General features: G+C 37.5%; 1 protein-coding gene across 1 annotated transcript in view; it reads left to right on the top strand.

Annotated features, from left to right (window-relative positions):
• Nucleotides 1-387: 387 nt before the first annotated feature.
• Nucleotides 388-16,221, top strand: part of egfra (epidermal growth factor receptor a (erythroblastic leukemia viral (v-erb-b) oncogene homolog, avian)) — a 43,486-nt gene continuing 27,652 nt past the window's right edge. Inside the window, exon 1 of the mRNA XM_032565731.1 lies at nucleotides 388-676. Coding sequence (XP_032421622.1) covers nucleotides 559-676 — 118 coding nt within the window. The 5' untranslated portion in view covers nucleotides 388-558. The remainder of the gene's footprint in view (nucleotides 677-16,221) is intronic.

Below are 16,221 nucleotides of genomic sequence, written 5' to 3'. Positions count from 1 at the left end.
GTCTTTTTAAGTTCTGTAGTAAAAAGGTTTTTTGTCTTTGCATCTGCTTTTAACAACATTAGCTAAAATGAAGATTATAAAATTTGTTGAAAGACTGTTAAATGGGGTTGCTTCTCTTTGCTATGCCTTTTCCTTCATCCACCGGAGGAAATCGGTCATAAAAACGTACTGAGTGCAAGAAGTTGATTGAAATTGAAAAACCTTAAAGTTTTCACCTTAAATATGCATGTACATCCGATCATCTGCGTCTTTGCGGTGTGCAAAGCGTGCAGCGCCAGTGCAGTGAACAGATTTTTGTCCTGGATTTCTCCTCTGTGTGCGTGTAATACCTGAGAGGCGCATCTGTCCTTCCTCCTGCTGCTGACGTCGCAGCAGTCGGAGGTTTTCCCTCGTAGGCTGAAGTCAGACTGCTGGAGATATCTGAAGAGGAGGAGGAGGAGCTGTCAAAGTTGGACTTTCTCGGAGAAGGAAAACTATTAGACACATCGACACGGGAATTAGATTAAATTAAGGTGTTTGTTTATATCCAGTCGGGATATCGTGTCCTGTTGACATGGAATGACACCGCACTTTCCATACAGGAGCTTCGAAAACACCATGGCAGCCCGTTTTCTGCGGTGGATCAGCCTCACCTCTCTGCTCTGCTTTGGCTCCTGTGTTCTGGCGGAAAAGAAAGGTATGCTTGGGCAGTGGGTCTCAAAAGGCAAAACGCCAGCGGGGCTTTCGTTTCCCTGTTTGCCTGTCCTGCTTTTTCTTAAATGTGAGAGAGACGGAGACGGAGCTGCGCGGAAACTTGATCCTGCATGGGCGAAAAGTTTCTCACAGTCCCGCTGTTCGCCCTGTGACCTGTTGTAAAGCTAGATTTGAGCCTTCAGTGAAAGTACAACACAGTAACTGCCACGACAATTGAAAGTCTGATTAGCAGAGGTTATGATTAATTGGTTAATTGATTGATTGAGGAAGTGAACATCTGTCAGGATCCAAGTGTGAAATTTTGAACTAGACTGATGACGATGATGATGGAAAATGATGTTGGTTGAGCAATCGTTTGTTTTCTTTCCACTCTGTATGACATTGTTTTAAGGAAAATCATATTTTCTAGATAAAAAGTTACAATTCTGAACAATTAGTTGCATAGAAAATAATTGTGAATAATTTTTTAAGTTCTGTAGTAAAAATAAATGTATATGTGTATATATTTTAAAAATTGACTGCACTATATCTATCTATCTATCTATCTATCTATCTATCTATCTATCTATCTATCTATCTATCTATCTATCTATCTATCTATCTATCTATCTATCTATCTATCTATCTATCTATATATATATATACACGTATATACTGTATATATATACAGGTATATGCTTATTCTTAAATACTTCATCCGGTTTTGAAACAAATAACAAAGCCATATCTCTTAAAGAGTGATATTCTCTTCTGCTACAGTACAAACCTCAACTAACTTGAAATAGAGGTTTCAAGGGAAAGTTAAGCTCATCAACTTTGCAAATGTTAAAGTCAAACTTTTCATCCCGTTTAGTTTCTTTACTCTAATGCCTTCAGTTGAAGAGAACTACACATTCTAGCTTTAGTTATTGGTTATGGTTTACATGACAACTTGCTTAGAATATATTTTTTATGTTTAGCTTCTCCTTCTTTTATGCCTTAATCACAAATGGCTTCTAACTTTTTGTTTCTTCTTAACATTTAGGTCAAACCAGATGAGAAAAATCATTATAACTGTTAAACTTACATAACTTCTCTTCAGAAACATTCATTAGATAAAATGTATGCAAATAGCTACCTTTAGTTTTTTGCTTAAGTTAAATTTACATGTTTACTTGAAGTTATGTTCTCTGGTGGCCCTGAAGCAGCAGGGTTTTGTCTATTACTTAGCTACAGTATTTCTTATGTTTTCTCTTTAAATATGTTTTATATAATTTTAGTTGGTCTAAGTGAATCAGACTTCATGAAGGCCAGATGTGAGGGGAGAAAGTGACCAGTAGTATCACTTTACTCCCTAATGACTGTAACTTCCTATTCTCATGAATCATAATGGTCCAACACTCATATCTTGTCTGTGCTGTTTGTCCCAATGAGTAGATGGCCACATGTTTCAGTTCCAGCAGCCCACATGAGCATCTTTGCTCCAATCAATGTATGTTTTATATATTTATTTATGTACTTGTTAACCATAACCATTGTAAGCATATTTGTGAGCCAAAAAGACAGTCCTCTCTTACTTACTTGTGGGAAGTCAGCTTATATCTCAAGCAGCAACATGTCTCCCACCATAAATAATAAATTAGGAATTTTATTAAGACCAGATGAGGTGAATAATGAGCAGCTGTACTGACAGACATGTTGTACTATTTGGTTTATTGCTGTTCTGGGGCAGGACAGATGTTTCCATGTGGCAAATATCCTCAGTGTCCAGTTTGATTGTAAACCTCCTCCATGTTGCATGTTGTAAATCTTGGTATGGTTACATAACAGAGAACCAAAGAAATATTGGTGTGCATTAAAAAATGGTAGGAGTTGAAATTAGCTCAGTGTATTTTTGGATTTGCACTTGACGGCAAACTGCCTATCTATAATTTACATTTTAGCATAGATGAGAACTGAATTCTAATTGCATTGTATAATATATTTATATTTTGACTAAGTGAGTTCTGCTTTGCAAATAGGGTAGAGCTTGATTTTGAGTCTATTTCTTAATCTCAGATGGATTTTACAACTTGTGGCTTGCAGTCACGGCCAGTTTGAGTCTGCTTCTAGGAAAATCCAACATACTTTAACAGAAGTTCCCAAGCATTTAAAACAGAAGGACTCAAATTCAAAACATAATCTTACACTTCTACTTGTTCTTGTCAAATCATATCTTCTTGTATATGTTTGCATTTATCTTGTGTGTTTAATAAGCGGGGCAGTTTTTTAGCTCATTACAAGAAAATAAATATGGTAGGGCGTTTGAAGAAACAACACAATGGCTGGTGTGGCCCCCTTTTTGTCGTCTGCCACAACAGACAGAACCATGGTGAAGATTACACCTTTAAAATCTGGTGTAACTCATTCCACCCACCTTCAGTCAATATGAGTTTGTTGTATATTTGCTCTCCATCTGTTAATTGGAGTAGGCGTTTTTCAATCAATATCATTTGAAGAGTTTGAAGCAGATTTCTTAGTTAGTAAAATACAAGCATCTAAGAAATTATTTTGATCCCTGGCAGCAAATTGTCAAAACATTTAACACTCCACAATACTTTCTTTCGTATTGCTGGTATTTTAGAGCTATTTGTTCCAACTCTGCTGTTGTAGTGATGATTTTCATGTGAACAAAACATCCTTTTCTATTTTGTCATGACTACAAACTTCTGTGCATTTCATTGGGGCTTTATTTAGTAGATTGACATAAAGTACTGCATATTGTGAAGTGGAAGGGAAATTGTATCTGCTAACAGAATCCTTTTACAAATGAAATCAGAAAAGTGAGATGTGTTCTTACTGTATGTCCCCATTTGCTCCATTTGTTGCTGTCAATCTTTACCACTTTTTAACATCTATACATGAAAATATTTATTTTTCTTTATGTCCTCCAAACTACATCTAGCTTTCTATGTTTTAGCACAGACAGTTTGATTTAGGTCTGAACTTTAACTAGGTCAATCTTGTAAGGTTGGAATGGGCCATTAGGTACATTCTGCTGTTTTGCTGAATGTGCATCCCTATCTTAAGTATTTTTTCAGCCTCTAACTGTTTTTCTTCCTGGATTGCCCTGTATATCTCTCCATCCATCTTCTTCACCAGTGTTGGCTTTCCACTGTACATAAAAGTAAGTAAATCATAACGTTTAGTTTTGGTCACATAAATTTAGAGCGCCTACTGCCACATGCTTACTGTGTCTCTTGCATGGTGTGGACAGGAAACTGTGAACAGGGTCTTTTTATTTCTTTCTTTCAGCAATGGACTTCTTCTTGCCCCTTTTCCATACAGGCTAAATTTGAGGAAAAAAAATTAAGTGTTCTGTTAACACTCTTCAGTTCTCCTCGTCTTAATTTTATTTTGTAAGCAACACATCAAGCATTTATGTAAATTAGATTGACGATACATCTGAACCCAGCCAGACGTTCTCCCCAGTGAAGTCCCTCTTGTCATGTGTGTGTTGAGGGACAGCATTCCCCTGTTAGTGTTTTCAATTGAGTGTAAAAGCTCCTTTATGTAGAAACAATCCTTACCTTGGGTTCTGGTATATTAAATTTATAAAATGTGGAGATGTTCATAAGGTTATTTGATTAGTCTATTTGTGACTGGAGTGGAACTGGAAGTGATTGCTGCATTTTGTTCCTATGAGAAGTGTTTCACCAGTAGAAAGCTGCTAAAGTGGTGATTATTCCTGCCTCTGCCAAAAAGTTTACCTGTGAAAGATCAGACTAATCATACGAGCTTATCTAAAATAAATCAGTAATCCCTAATGCTTGAAGCATGATTTGGGTAAGGATAGCCTGCTGATGCCAGTATGTTTTGTCTACATTAGTTAGTTCATTCCGATTCTTGACACAATGAAATTTAAAGATGGTACAAGTTTTATTAAGCTTTCTGTATTCTCTTTTGTTAAATGTTGAGCTGATTCATGGCAACATTTTTCAGCTTGAAGCACAATTCAACATTTCAGCTAAGTGATTTTCCTGGTGTGTTCAGTTAGTCTTAAAAAACCCGCTTCTTTCATCGGTCCATCTGTTTTTTCCCAGCTTCCCTATAAACCATGCCTTTTTCCATTCATTAAAGCCAATCTCCTAAGAGCGATAGTGAAGTACAGCTTGTGATCCAGTGTAATCTTAGACCCACAAGAGGTCCTGCTGCTGCTGATGCTACTGCAACTTCAGTTTCCTGTCCCTCTGACGAACAAACCAGACTTACATCTGCTGCAGCCATTGTTGGGGAAGAAAGGATTTTTTTGTTAAAACTGTGGGGGATGGAGTGTAATTTCTGGTCATCCTCAGCGAAGCTTTGAGAACCTGCATCAAGTCTGAGAGGTAGTAATTTTATAGAACTGCTGGCAAGGTGCAGGATTTCAAGACAATAGTGGCTTTGTATAGAGTAGGTCATCAGGCATCAGTGATACTTTGCAGAGCAGCACAGATCCGCAACCTGATGCAGACACACCTGAAAGCAGGTATGCAGGTCATCTGCATCAACAGTTTTATTATTTCGCTTCCTTTTCACTGTTAGGAGATTTTGAAACACTGTGAATCTAGTGTAAATCACGTGACACTGCACTTATACACGTGTTAATTATGTGTCTGGCTGCACTTCAGTAGTTTGTATACCTCCAGCATGGAATAAGTGAGTGAATATGTAGTTACTCATTGAACAGATTTGCTCCCTTTGTTTGTTCATGGTAACAAAGTCATCCGCAGCATTTATGGCCTTTCCATGATCGTCTGGTTGTGTCAAGTGGAAAGAGACCCAGCCGTCTAGGCTGGAAAAAGGCCCTGTGCTATCTTCTCATCAGCTTTAGTGTCGTGTTTAACAGGAAAAACATCCTACATCTAATTAAATTAATAACCCTCTGTGTGGGGGGATGTTTTTGCTTTAGAGACAGAGATTCTTTTACTCGTGAGCATATTTTTAGTGCAGTGCCATTGTACTGTTAAGATAATTATATTTTTAAAACATAAGTTTCCTTTTTACTGTAAGAATAACTCCTGATGAAAAGCTCTGATACAAAATCTACTGCTTTTGATTTTAAGCAATGCATTACTAAATGCGGTAATTATATGATTGTTTATTTGCCACAGATTGAAAGATTAAAGAAGAAATATTTAGTATCAGGAAGAGATGAATGAAATCAAAAAGCTTGTCTAAAGCCTTTATCCATAAAATAACAATAGCAACAACAGTATTTCATTGTCATATTAAATTGTCAGTATATCTTCTACACATTTTACTAATCATAGCTTTAAAATATCATTACTATTATAGTCATGACTGTTGGCTATCTTTTTGTATCCACATCATTGCTCTCTGTCTGTTCCCAAAGTAACATTGTGTTCTTACATGAATGTTTAAAAGTGAAAGCTAAAAAGATTTCTGCATGCTTGTCGTAGTTATGCAAATGTTTCTTATTTAGGTTACTTTGGTTGCTGATTTTTGTTTCCCACAAGTTAAAGCTTTCTTTCTGACAGCAACAGCACAAATAAAATGTTACAATCTAAAACTATACGTTTCACAGACATGTCTGAATGAAGCTCTGCAGTAATGCAAAAGTGAATAGGTAAATGGCGAACCCATTAATATCACAGAATTTAGAGGCTTAAAAAAGTCCCATTTTCACTTATTTAACTGTGGGATAAAAAGACTAACACTTGCAGCAGTGAAATAACCATTAAAAAAGATCCACTAACCTACAAATGTGTCTTTTACTACTAAATGGAAGTGCAAGCACATGATTTTCTCAAACTTGCACAAGAAATGGAAAAGTGTAGTACACCCCTTTGAGCCAGCTGACAAACGGTGAGTAGCAGCGGGTGGAAGAAGGGAGGGACTGCATTATTCTATACTTTATGGACTTAGTCACTCTGAACTTCACTTTCCTCTGTAGGAAGGTTGTCATAGAAGCTGTAACTTTTAAAATTTCAGTATACTTTCTTACCAATAACTATCCCAGGCTGTTTTGTGGTATTCTGATTTCAAACTATGTTTTAAATATTATTAACTATGCAATTAACTACTACTTTGAGATTAATTCATAAAAAATGAAATGGGTTGTAGTTCTAAATAGAAAATAAAGACAAGTCTTGATTTTTAGAGCTGCACTGCTATAAATGTTGGAATATTTTAATTTAGAACAAAGCAGTCGATTCATGCTAGTTCTTATGGGTTCTAATGTTTAATGTTAATCTGCAATCACTACACACATTTTTTATTATTTGTGGTAATTAGAGAATCATATTTCTTTCCCATGAATGAATATGTTTTATTTGCATTAAACCATACACTATATGGATGGACAGTGATGGTGAGCTAATTAAAGTGAAGAAAACCCGGAAAATTGGGGCAAGGATACAAAAACAAAACATCAGACAGAATGTTTCAGTTTTTTCATATTTGTGATTGTTTAAATGTCCATCAAAGAGAGCCTATATCCTGCTGCTTTTAGCTACCACTGCTTCAATGGAAGCATCCAAACTGCAGGTGAGAGACGCTCCCCATTATCTCGCGGACCTCCTGTCGGTCTGTCATCTCCTCTCGTGACCCACAGGTCGCTCTGAGGAGCAGAGCTACAATGTGCGCTCGCCCGCAGAAGAAATCCCCTACAGAGAGGAGAACAATGGCTTCACAAACAAACCTCCATCCTAGAGTATTTCAGAAGAAACCATTGTTTAAAGGGTGGTGTCTGATTATTGAAAATGTCTTGCCTAATGCGGATTAGCATGTTTTCTGATTACTTCTTATTAACAGTTTAATTTTTTTCCATGGATATTTTAAACTTAATTTTCCCAGTTGACTTTAAAAAAATGGGATTTGCATGCTCTTCTCATTAGCCTGGAGGACTTTCCTACTTCAGATAAAGAAGCCCCGTTTAGCAGTTTTAGGAGGTTTTGACTCATGAGGATGACAAAATTATAGACTGTTGTAAAGAAGTTTCAACACTTCTTCTCTTACGCCTAAGATCAAAGACAGACATGGAGATTTAACTGTTATTGCCACTGAGGTAAAATGGCTTGACTCAACTTGAAATTTCTTCAGGCAGTGCAGGATTTTGTAAACCTGAGTGCAGAGATCCGTTTGATTTAAAACAAAACTAAACAAAAAAAACCCTCAACTTTGTGTACCTTTTAAATGAATCCTGATCAGACTTGTCCACCTACCGCATTTAACACCCAGATGCCCATTAAAATAATGTTTTCTCCTCAACTGTTATTAAGGCATTACATGCTTCACTACAAAGGTGTGGTCAAATGTCAATCAAGATCCTCTCTTTTTCAGTAATCACGGAAACTGAGGTTGTTCAGAGAGTTAATGAGCCAAAAAAAGAGAAACGTCTTGTTTCATTAGGTCTTGGAGGTTTTTGTTATCTACCAGGAGAACAGATAAAACAAGACTGCATTTTGTAATGAGCTTTTACAAATATGACAATTTTCAAATCCTGTACAAAAACCCAGATGTTAATCGGAAGCCTGTAGTATCTCACTGAATTTTAGATCAGACACCTTGTTCCATCTTTAAATGGTCCAAGTCAGAGTCCAAAACAAGTTCTCAGCTTACACTGCCTATTGTGTTGAGCTTCTACAATAGAAGTGTCTCTTACATAAAACTCTAAGACTGTAAATTAATCAGCATAAATGCAGGCTTTCAAACTCACTTCCAGATTGGATAATGACATGCTAGCCTAAGATCAATATGTCAAAGAGAAAGAAAAGTAAAATTAAAAAAACTTGTTTCACACATGATTGCAGAAGCCCAACTCTTTGCACAAAAGGCTTTTTATTTAGGTCTTTGTTGTCTCCTTTGACACTGGCTTATCTGTCTTCTTTGACCTTAACTTGCCTTGTAGACATGACTTTACAGCCCTGTGCCAACAGAGAGGAGAAAGAAAATCCTATTTGCTGAAAATTACAATGGTTAGAAGGCAAAAAGACATTTAGATGGCATTAAGTGTGTATTTAAGTTGATTTATCACCAAAGAAACAAGACCAAGAATGGTTGACAAAAGCCAGTGACAACTACTATTTATACCTGCATGTAACAAAGAAATTAGTTTGGCTAATGAGCATAAATGCTTGGGTTTATATGGTTGCTGGATTAAACCAACCATATAATTTTCACCTGTTCGTGGGAATTTTTCTCAAATATTTAAAATCACACTCAGTTTGTGGGTAGATTTTGGTATTCCCCTATTTATTTTGTTCATGGCTGATATTAAAGTCAAGATCTTAAACTTTGTTGCATGTAATATAACTTTTGGAGTTGTAGCCATACTAAATTGTGTTCTCAACATTTATACCACAGTTTCTGCCATTTTCAAAATTCAAGTTTAAAGTTCTAGGAACATCCCGGATTTATTAAAGTCATTAGGGTTCCTTTTGTAGAAGTGCCAAGTTGGCATCAAAAAACTTTATCCAGTCTGACTAGTAAATCCTAATGTGTAAACTGAATTTGCAACGGTCAGAGTTTTGTAGCCAATTTACCACGATGAAGCTTTAACCTGCCAAAACAAATTGTGTTACTGTATTTAGTTAAACTGACATAGTTTACATATAAAAAGCTCCAGATCCCCATGGCTGAACATTTTTTAAATTGCTCTGTGAATTTCAACTACACCTGCTGAGCTCTGAATTCATTTCCTAGTGGGACTTTGAGCAGAACATCTTTATTACACTATGTTTTTTTCATAAGTGAAGCCAGACACACATAAAATAAACAAATAAAACTTTAATCATGATCAAAATAATAACACTAAAGAGAACTGTACTCTCCTTCTCTCATTTGCAGGGTCATAACCAATAAACCTGTTATTGCAACAGCCTGAGTTGTTAGTTGAGACCACACATTTTAAGTGTGTAACCAAGTACTTCATCGTATTACAGCTCTGTGCCACTTAAAGCATCATTAGATGGCCATTGTCTGCAACTGTACTTTAATTTCATAACAAATCACTTGAAGCTTAATGACTGTGTGACTAGTGGGAAAACTGGAAGGGTTGAAATGCTCTAGAGTGCATTCTTGGAGTTGAGCCAGGAAGTAAGGATTAGCCCTTTGGACCCACAATATATCCACTACATCAACAACCTCCCCCTGAGCTGATTAACTGGCAACCTGATGTTTTATTTTTTAATATGTATCCACTGGATTTATTTATATCTGAACATTATTGCAATGATCAGGTGCCAAGAAGATTTGCAAAAGATTAAAAACTCTGAAAACCGTATTGGATTTTCAGGTCAATGGAGACGTCAACAGCTAAGTGAATTGGATTTATTTAACCGTTGAGGCTGGGCTTTTTAAGTTCAGGTACAGGTGGGAGACAAATTAAATGAGAAAAAGTTGTAGGGTTTTTTTTTGTTCTGCCTAATGCCCCTTTTCAGGGTGAAAGGTCACTAGAAAGTAATTTACTCTGAAGTAAAGGCCCCAGTTGTTCTTAACGGTCAACCTAATCCTATGATTAAAAAAAAGGAAGCAATTTTAGAATGACGAAGGTGGCCTCCTCTAGGGTGATGTTTAAGAAGATTATTAGTTATGTGGAATGACTGAAGGTCTCTACATCCTTTGGACCTCAATGACTTTCATTCCTCCTACATTGTACTCAGAAAAATACATTTTTAGTGAAGAGGTGATACTGAACTGGTTTATTGCTCTGGCCAACTGTTTACTCAGAGGAGAATAAATAAATAAAAGGATTGAAGTGACCATCATATCAGTGACGGTTTTATGTCCTTATTGTACTATAAAGATTAATTATAAGGGAAGCCACTTATCTTCCCACACAGTTGTCTTTCATGGGATATTTCTTACCAGACTTGAGAACATTTTAAACCTGCTTTCACGAAAAAATGATCTGCTATAAAGCAGGGTAACATTTACCTCAGTGATCTGCTATAAAAAGTGAGCTTCTCACCGTATCTCCAAGGCTGAGCAAAGAGGCTGCTTGCATCCAAGATCTTGTTTATGGATAAGCCTGTAAATCAAGAGCTTTGCCTTTTGGCTTGCTCTTCATCTCAACAACAGACAGACACATTCCTGCAGACAATGCCAGGATTCATCAGGTTGAGGATTTAAATCCAACTTCAATAACCACATTACAGTGCCATTTGGCAAGGCTCTTGATGCCAAGTAGCTTACTGAGGTGCTAATCAATGTGTGAGCATTTTCACTGAAGGGAGCAGTCCACCTTTTTTTTTTCTGGTGGAGTGATCTAATGATATAATATACAACTGGTTTTATCACACCATCATACATTATAGGTAAAGATTACCTGAAAATGATGAATGGGATCTGTTTACCCTGACATCTCCTTCCTCTTGATACAAAAGTAAGGGTAGTCTCACATAAGGGCTCCAGTTATATAAAAAACATCTTCTTTGGAAGCAGGCTTTGCATTTGAGACATTTTTTTTCTATTTTTAAATACTTTTGATGTGTTTTGCCTGAGGAACTGAATATTTAATTATACTCCTGACAATGGAAATAGTATTTGATGTGCCAGTCACACTGATAATCTAATCATTTTAATTTTGACAGTATTGTAACTGATGAGGGATTCAATCTCTTCACATTAAAATGGCAAAAGGCTGAAAGTTTTTCCTCAACAAAGACAGATTGGTGCAGTTGAACCTTTAACTGAAATTTAGTGTTGTAGAGGTTATGAATCCTTGCTTGTACTTTGACTGTCAAGGATTCACTGTGTATTTCATAGACACTCCATCCAAGCCAGGGTCCTTGTGTTCAGCAGTGTAGCTGATAGTGAGAAAAGGGTTTTGTCTGTCAAGTCTCTTGCCTTTGATGACTGACGGAAAGCAGCCCAGCCTTTGCCTAAGCTAAATGCCTGAGTGTGTTTCTAGTTAAGAGGGTGGCCTTGAAACAACAACCCTCCTCAGTCATAATTATCTTAAACAAGCATTAGACATCATTGTGAGGATGTGCTAAACATGCGTGATGTGCCCTTTTGTTTTCTGCTTTTGGTCAACAGCATATCAACTCGCTCATTAACAATGGATGCAATTTGAGTCGTCGGGATGAGGTGCTAGCTGCAAAGCCAGTAGAACCTTATGTCCTTCTGTTCTATTCACACTGCAGCCGATTGTGTGCATGTGGGTGTTTTTTTTTTTGTTTTGTTTTAGAGGTACTTGTGAATTTTACTAGAACTCCACAGGGGCAGGCATGCTTGGCAGCGGTCCTATGTAGCATTTGAGACATTTTCGTTGTATTTGTCATCATTCTGTTTCCAAGCTTTTCCTGTTCATATTAAATTGGTCATGTTTTAGATGAGAACAACAGCACATCTAACACAAAACAGTTCTAAGACATTAGAAATTAAGTAATGTTCCCCTCTCCATATAATCCTTTCCCTTGAACTCTATCAGTTTCTGACTCTTGGCCTCTGCCAGGATCAAGGAGGAAGAATTTACTCCTTTTAAATACTTTTGATGTGTTTTGCCTGAGAAACTGAATATTTAATTATACTCCTGATAATGGAAATAGTATTTGATGTGAAAGTCACACTGATAATCTAATCATTCTAATTTAACCATCATTGGGTGGATTTGCCACCCAATGATGTGCAAAGTTTTTTCTTTAAGTGGTGAGTAACGTCTGACCAGCAGTAAGGTTTAATAGCCCAAACCCCAGGGCTTTTGTGCTATATTCCTTTTATGGGATCACTCTGGGTTGCTTTAAACATGACTAAGGTATAAATTAACAGTTTGGTTCACAGGCAGCAATCTGAAACATTGGTTAGATCTACACAGAAAGGGACCAGTCACTTATCGGGCTAAAAATAAGAAGCTCTTGAGTAGAAAGGCTGCCTCAGAGAGTGTCTATCTCATAGTTGAAGTGAGAGTTATTTTTCCTCCTTGTTCGAGTGCTCCAACTTCACCCCATTGGTTCATGCTGGGAATGCTTGAACCAATAGGGAATTCCCAAATTACAGCTACATTCTCCTTCTAGAATAATGTGTGAAATGTGTGGGTCTGTGCACTTTTGTGGTTGGTGGGATTTTTTTTTCTGTTTCTTTCCTCTGCTCTTCTTTTCCAGGCATGGCTCACTGGTGGTTGCTGGAATGAAAGTTTTAAGGAGGGGGTGTATAGACTTAGTGTTGAGTTAGAGGCAGCACGCCCACTACATTTCTAGCCTTCCCTTCAGTCTTCCTGTGGGAGTGAAGAGGAGTAAAGTTTTAACAGAGGAAGGAGTAAAAGAAAAAAAATACAAGTATTTGGTGAAGGGGCGTGGCATCTTGGCTAGGATGGACTTCAAATAGAAGAATGCTTGGACGTTGAAGAGGAAATGGTTGAATGTTGGTGGCTGCTTTATTGTACTTTCAATGTAAGTTAAGAGAACAGCAGGCAGATTGTATGGTGATTTTTATACAACAATAATGAACTTTCCAGCAAAGAATGAAGGAGAGTTGTTCGATTAAAAATCGATTATTTAGGCCAGGGATATGTTCATGTCACACTGAAAGATTATGTGTAACCCCCAAGCACAATTCAAGAATAATACAAATTTGGCACAGACAATTCATGTAGAAGGACTCTCTGGACCCATGTCTTAAAATCTAAACTAAATCCTTCTGAAAACACTGTTTAATATATCATTTTCCAAAGTCTCTTTGGGTTTTAGTCATTCTTTCCTTAACTTTCTCAGAATGGTGTTGTTGAACATGTAAATTCCACATTAAGGTCAACCCCAGTGGTTGATCTTTGATCTGTGACACTTCTTACAACTGACCCCACATAAAAACCTTGTTGTGAAACTTAGTGTAGAAAACCTTTTGCTATTGGTCCGTGTATTCATTACTCCATTTGTAAAAAGTGGGATCAGTTGTGTTTTAACAATGTGTCACTTGTGGATTATTGTGAGAGCAAGTTAAACTTTGAAAAGTAGGTCCAGTCCACTTTTTTCCTTGGGAAGAAAGTCTGTTCTGTTGTGTAAATCCCTTATAAATCCACTTCATATGGATGTCATAGAAACTGCTTAGACAATTAAAGGTCACTATTTTGCTTCGCTGACTTTCTAAGAAAATAGTAGCCCAAGAAAATGAGTATTCAGCAATTTGCGTTTCTCTCAAATCTGTGGCGACCCTGGATGCTGTCAGTGAAGTTACCCAATATTAACTTTTTCTTGTGTGTGCATTGTAAATGGCTCTGTTATTCATACACACAGTTTCCTGTGTTGGGTTTGTTTTATTCTCTCACTTTCTTTTCATGAGTTTTACTTTACAAATCATTCTCTGAGCTTCATTTAGATCATCCTTTTGCCTTCCCCTTACAGAGAAAACGATCAACTATGGTTACCGCTGCTCAAGTGTTGCAGGGTAACTTTCTCAACTGACCCCTGTGCAAAGACTAACTTGTCTTGTTCCAACTAAAAACTTCAATGTGCAGGTAGTTGTGAATGAACAGCCTCATGAAGACCAAGAAAAAACATGAGACAATTAAACTTGTGAAGAAGTTTGGATCAGGATTAAAACATTATCTAAAGCTTTTGAAGATCTCATTGTTCAGTTCAGGATTAAAAAATTGAAGGGCATTTCAGAAACAAACAACCACATCTTCCAGTCATAGTCCAAACCTAATTCCAATTTCTGTTCATAGGTAAAAATCTAAGGGGTATGAATCCACTTGAAAGCCACTGACTAGTAGTTACTGACTACTAACCAGCTCTATAACTATTGAAAAGAGTATCTCACCAGGTGTTTAAAAACTGCAGCAGGGAATATGGAGTTTGAGTGAGTATACATTCTGTTTTTTCCTGTGTTTGTGCTGAACCTAAATCCATGGTTTCCTCACTCTGAGGCTGAGAGTAAACATCATGAGGGCTGCAACTCCAGGTATCTGGAGTGTCTCACTGACTGTAAAGAGCACTCATCGCAAGCGGAAAGTAAACACAAGCCTTTTTGGTCTTTATTTGGTCACTTTGCTGAGCTTTCCACAGACTAAACTTCACTGAACTCAAGCTGAGGCAGAGCCTGCAAGTGTCATCTCAGAGGTTTTAAATGTTTAGAAGACACGTGATGTAATGACGCTTCATTTGCATCACTGCTGGCCTTAACCCTCTATGGCATGGCGTTGCCCTCAGGCAACAAACCACATATCTGTACCTCACATTGCTCCTTTATTTTATTTTTTGGGGGGCATGATTTTGACATATTTTTGTCCAAAAAAAAGTTTTTTCATGAATATAGTTTTTGTTTTGATTTGTATTTCCTTTCTCATAATCAGTGTAGAAAATCTTGGTGTTCTAGACCAATGTTACCCTGAGGCAACAAACCCAAATCTGGTTCCAGGAGGTGTCAGAGTCCGATTTTATGATTGACATGTAATTAGGGACCACCAAGCTCCCAAAGAATGCAGGAAAATATTTTTTCCCCCCAAAAATAAAAAGTCATGCCATAGAGGGTTAAAGGAAGGGTCATCCACGTTCATGCGCCAAGTGTGATGCTTTACATCCCTTTCTCCACTGTTTGAACCCACAGCCACTGTCTGTTTCCCACATCTACAACTCTTAACCGAACCACATACCACAGCAGACTATTTTTTAAAATACCCTTTGAGGGTTTTTTTTCTCTCGTTTCCTTTCCGTAAGTTTTGCTTCACGAGTCATCCTCTGAGCATGATTTAGATCATGCTTTTGCCTTGCCCCCACAGAGAAAACAATCAGCTACCTCTCCTCTAGTGTTGTAGGGTGACTTTCTCAACTGACCCCTGTGCAAAGACCAACTTCCCGAGATGCCAGAATGGCTAGTGTTGTTGCGTTCAGAGAATGGGGCGGAGAGGAGGTATCCTTAAGCCTTCAGGAAGGGATCTGTCTTTCTTTTCAAAGGTCACAGGACGTTTTTCTCTAAGGGAATATTTCATCTCCCACACAAAGGAAGTCTGCAATTCCACTGGTCAGAGAGCAGGACATCAGGACATTTAAACTTCAAAACTTAGTGGGGGTTTTTTCCAGCTGGTTTTAGCTTTCTGTGACATAAAATCGCTCATGTCCTCTTTAATATATAAAAACATTTGAGCAGGAAGTTTGAGCTGAATGCACTGAGAATCAAGGAAATTGGCTTTGGAAGATTTACATGTCCATAAAGTCTGGAGATTTGGAAACAGGAGACAACCCACAGGAGCTGAAACTTTAAATCAATAAAAGCAGATTGCTCTTGTTATTTTCTCTGCTCATCTCCACGTCAGCCTACGCTTCCAAGATAGAGAAGGGAGTTACCCATAATTTAACATTAACACTGGAATTCATCTTGGCATCGATCTCTTAACAGCAGAAGATCGCTGCGGAGTGGGTTATGTAAGATTCTTTGGTGTAATGCTGTTGACTTGGGGAGAAAAATAAACAAGTCCTGTCAGCTAGCATAGTTACTCTCTTTCTTCCTGTGTGAGCTTTCATGTAATGCAATCACCTGGTTCTGGAGATGGCCTAATTGAATTGGACTTGGTGAATCAGAGGAAGTGAAAGTGGCAGGACGATTTCTCCTGTCTCTGGAATAGATTCCCAG

The sequence above is a fragment of the Xiphophorus hellerii genome, chromosome 6 (assembly GCF_003331165.1).
Source record: "Xiphophorus hellerii strain 12219 chromosome 6, Xiphophorus_hellerii-4.1, whole genome shotgun sequence".
Classification (NCBI taxonomy): domain Eukaryota; kingdom Metazoa; phylum Chordata; class Actinopteri; order Cyprinodontiformes; family Poeciliidae; genus Xiphophorus; species Xiphophorus hellerii.
This window is presented reverse-complemented; position numbering and strand designations above follow the sequence as displayed.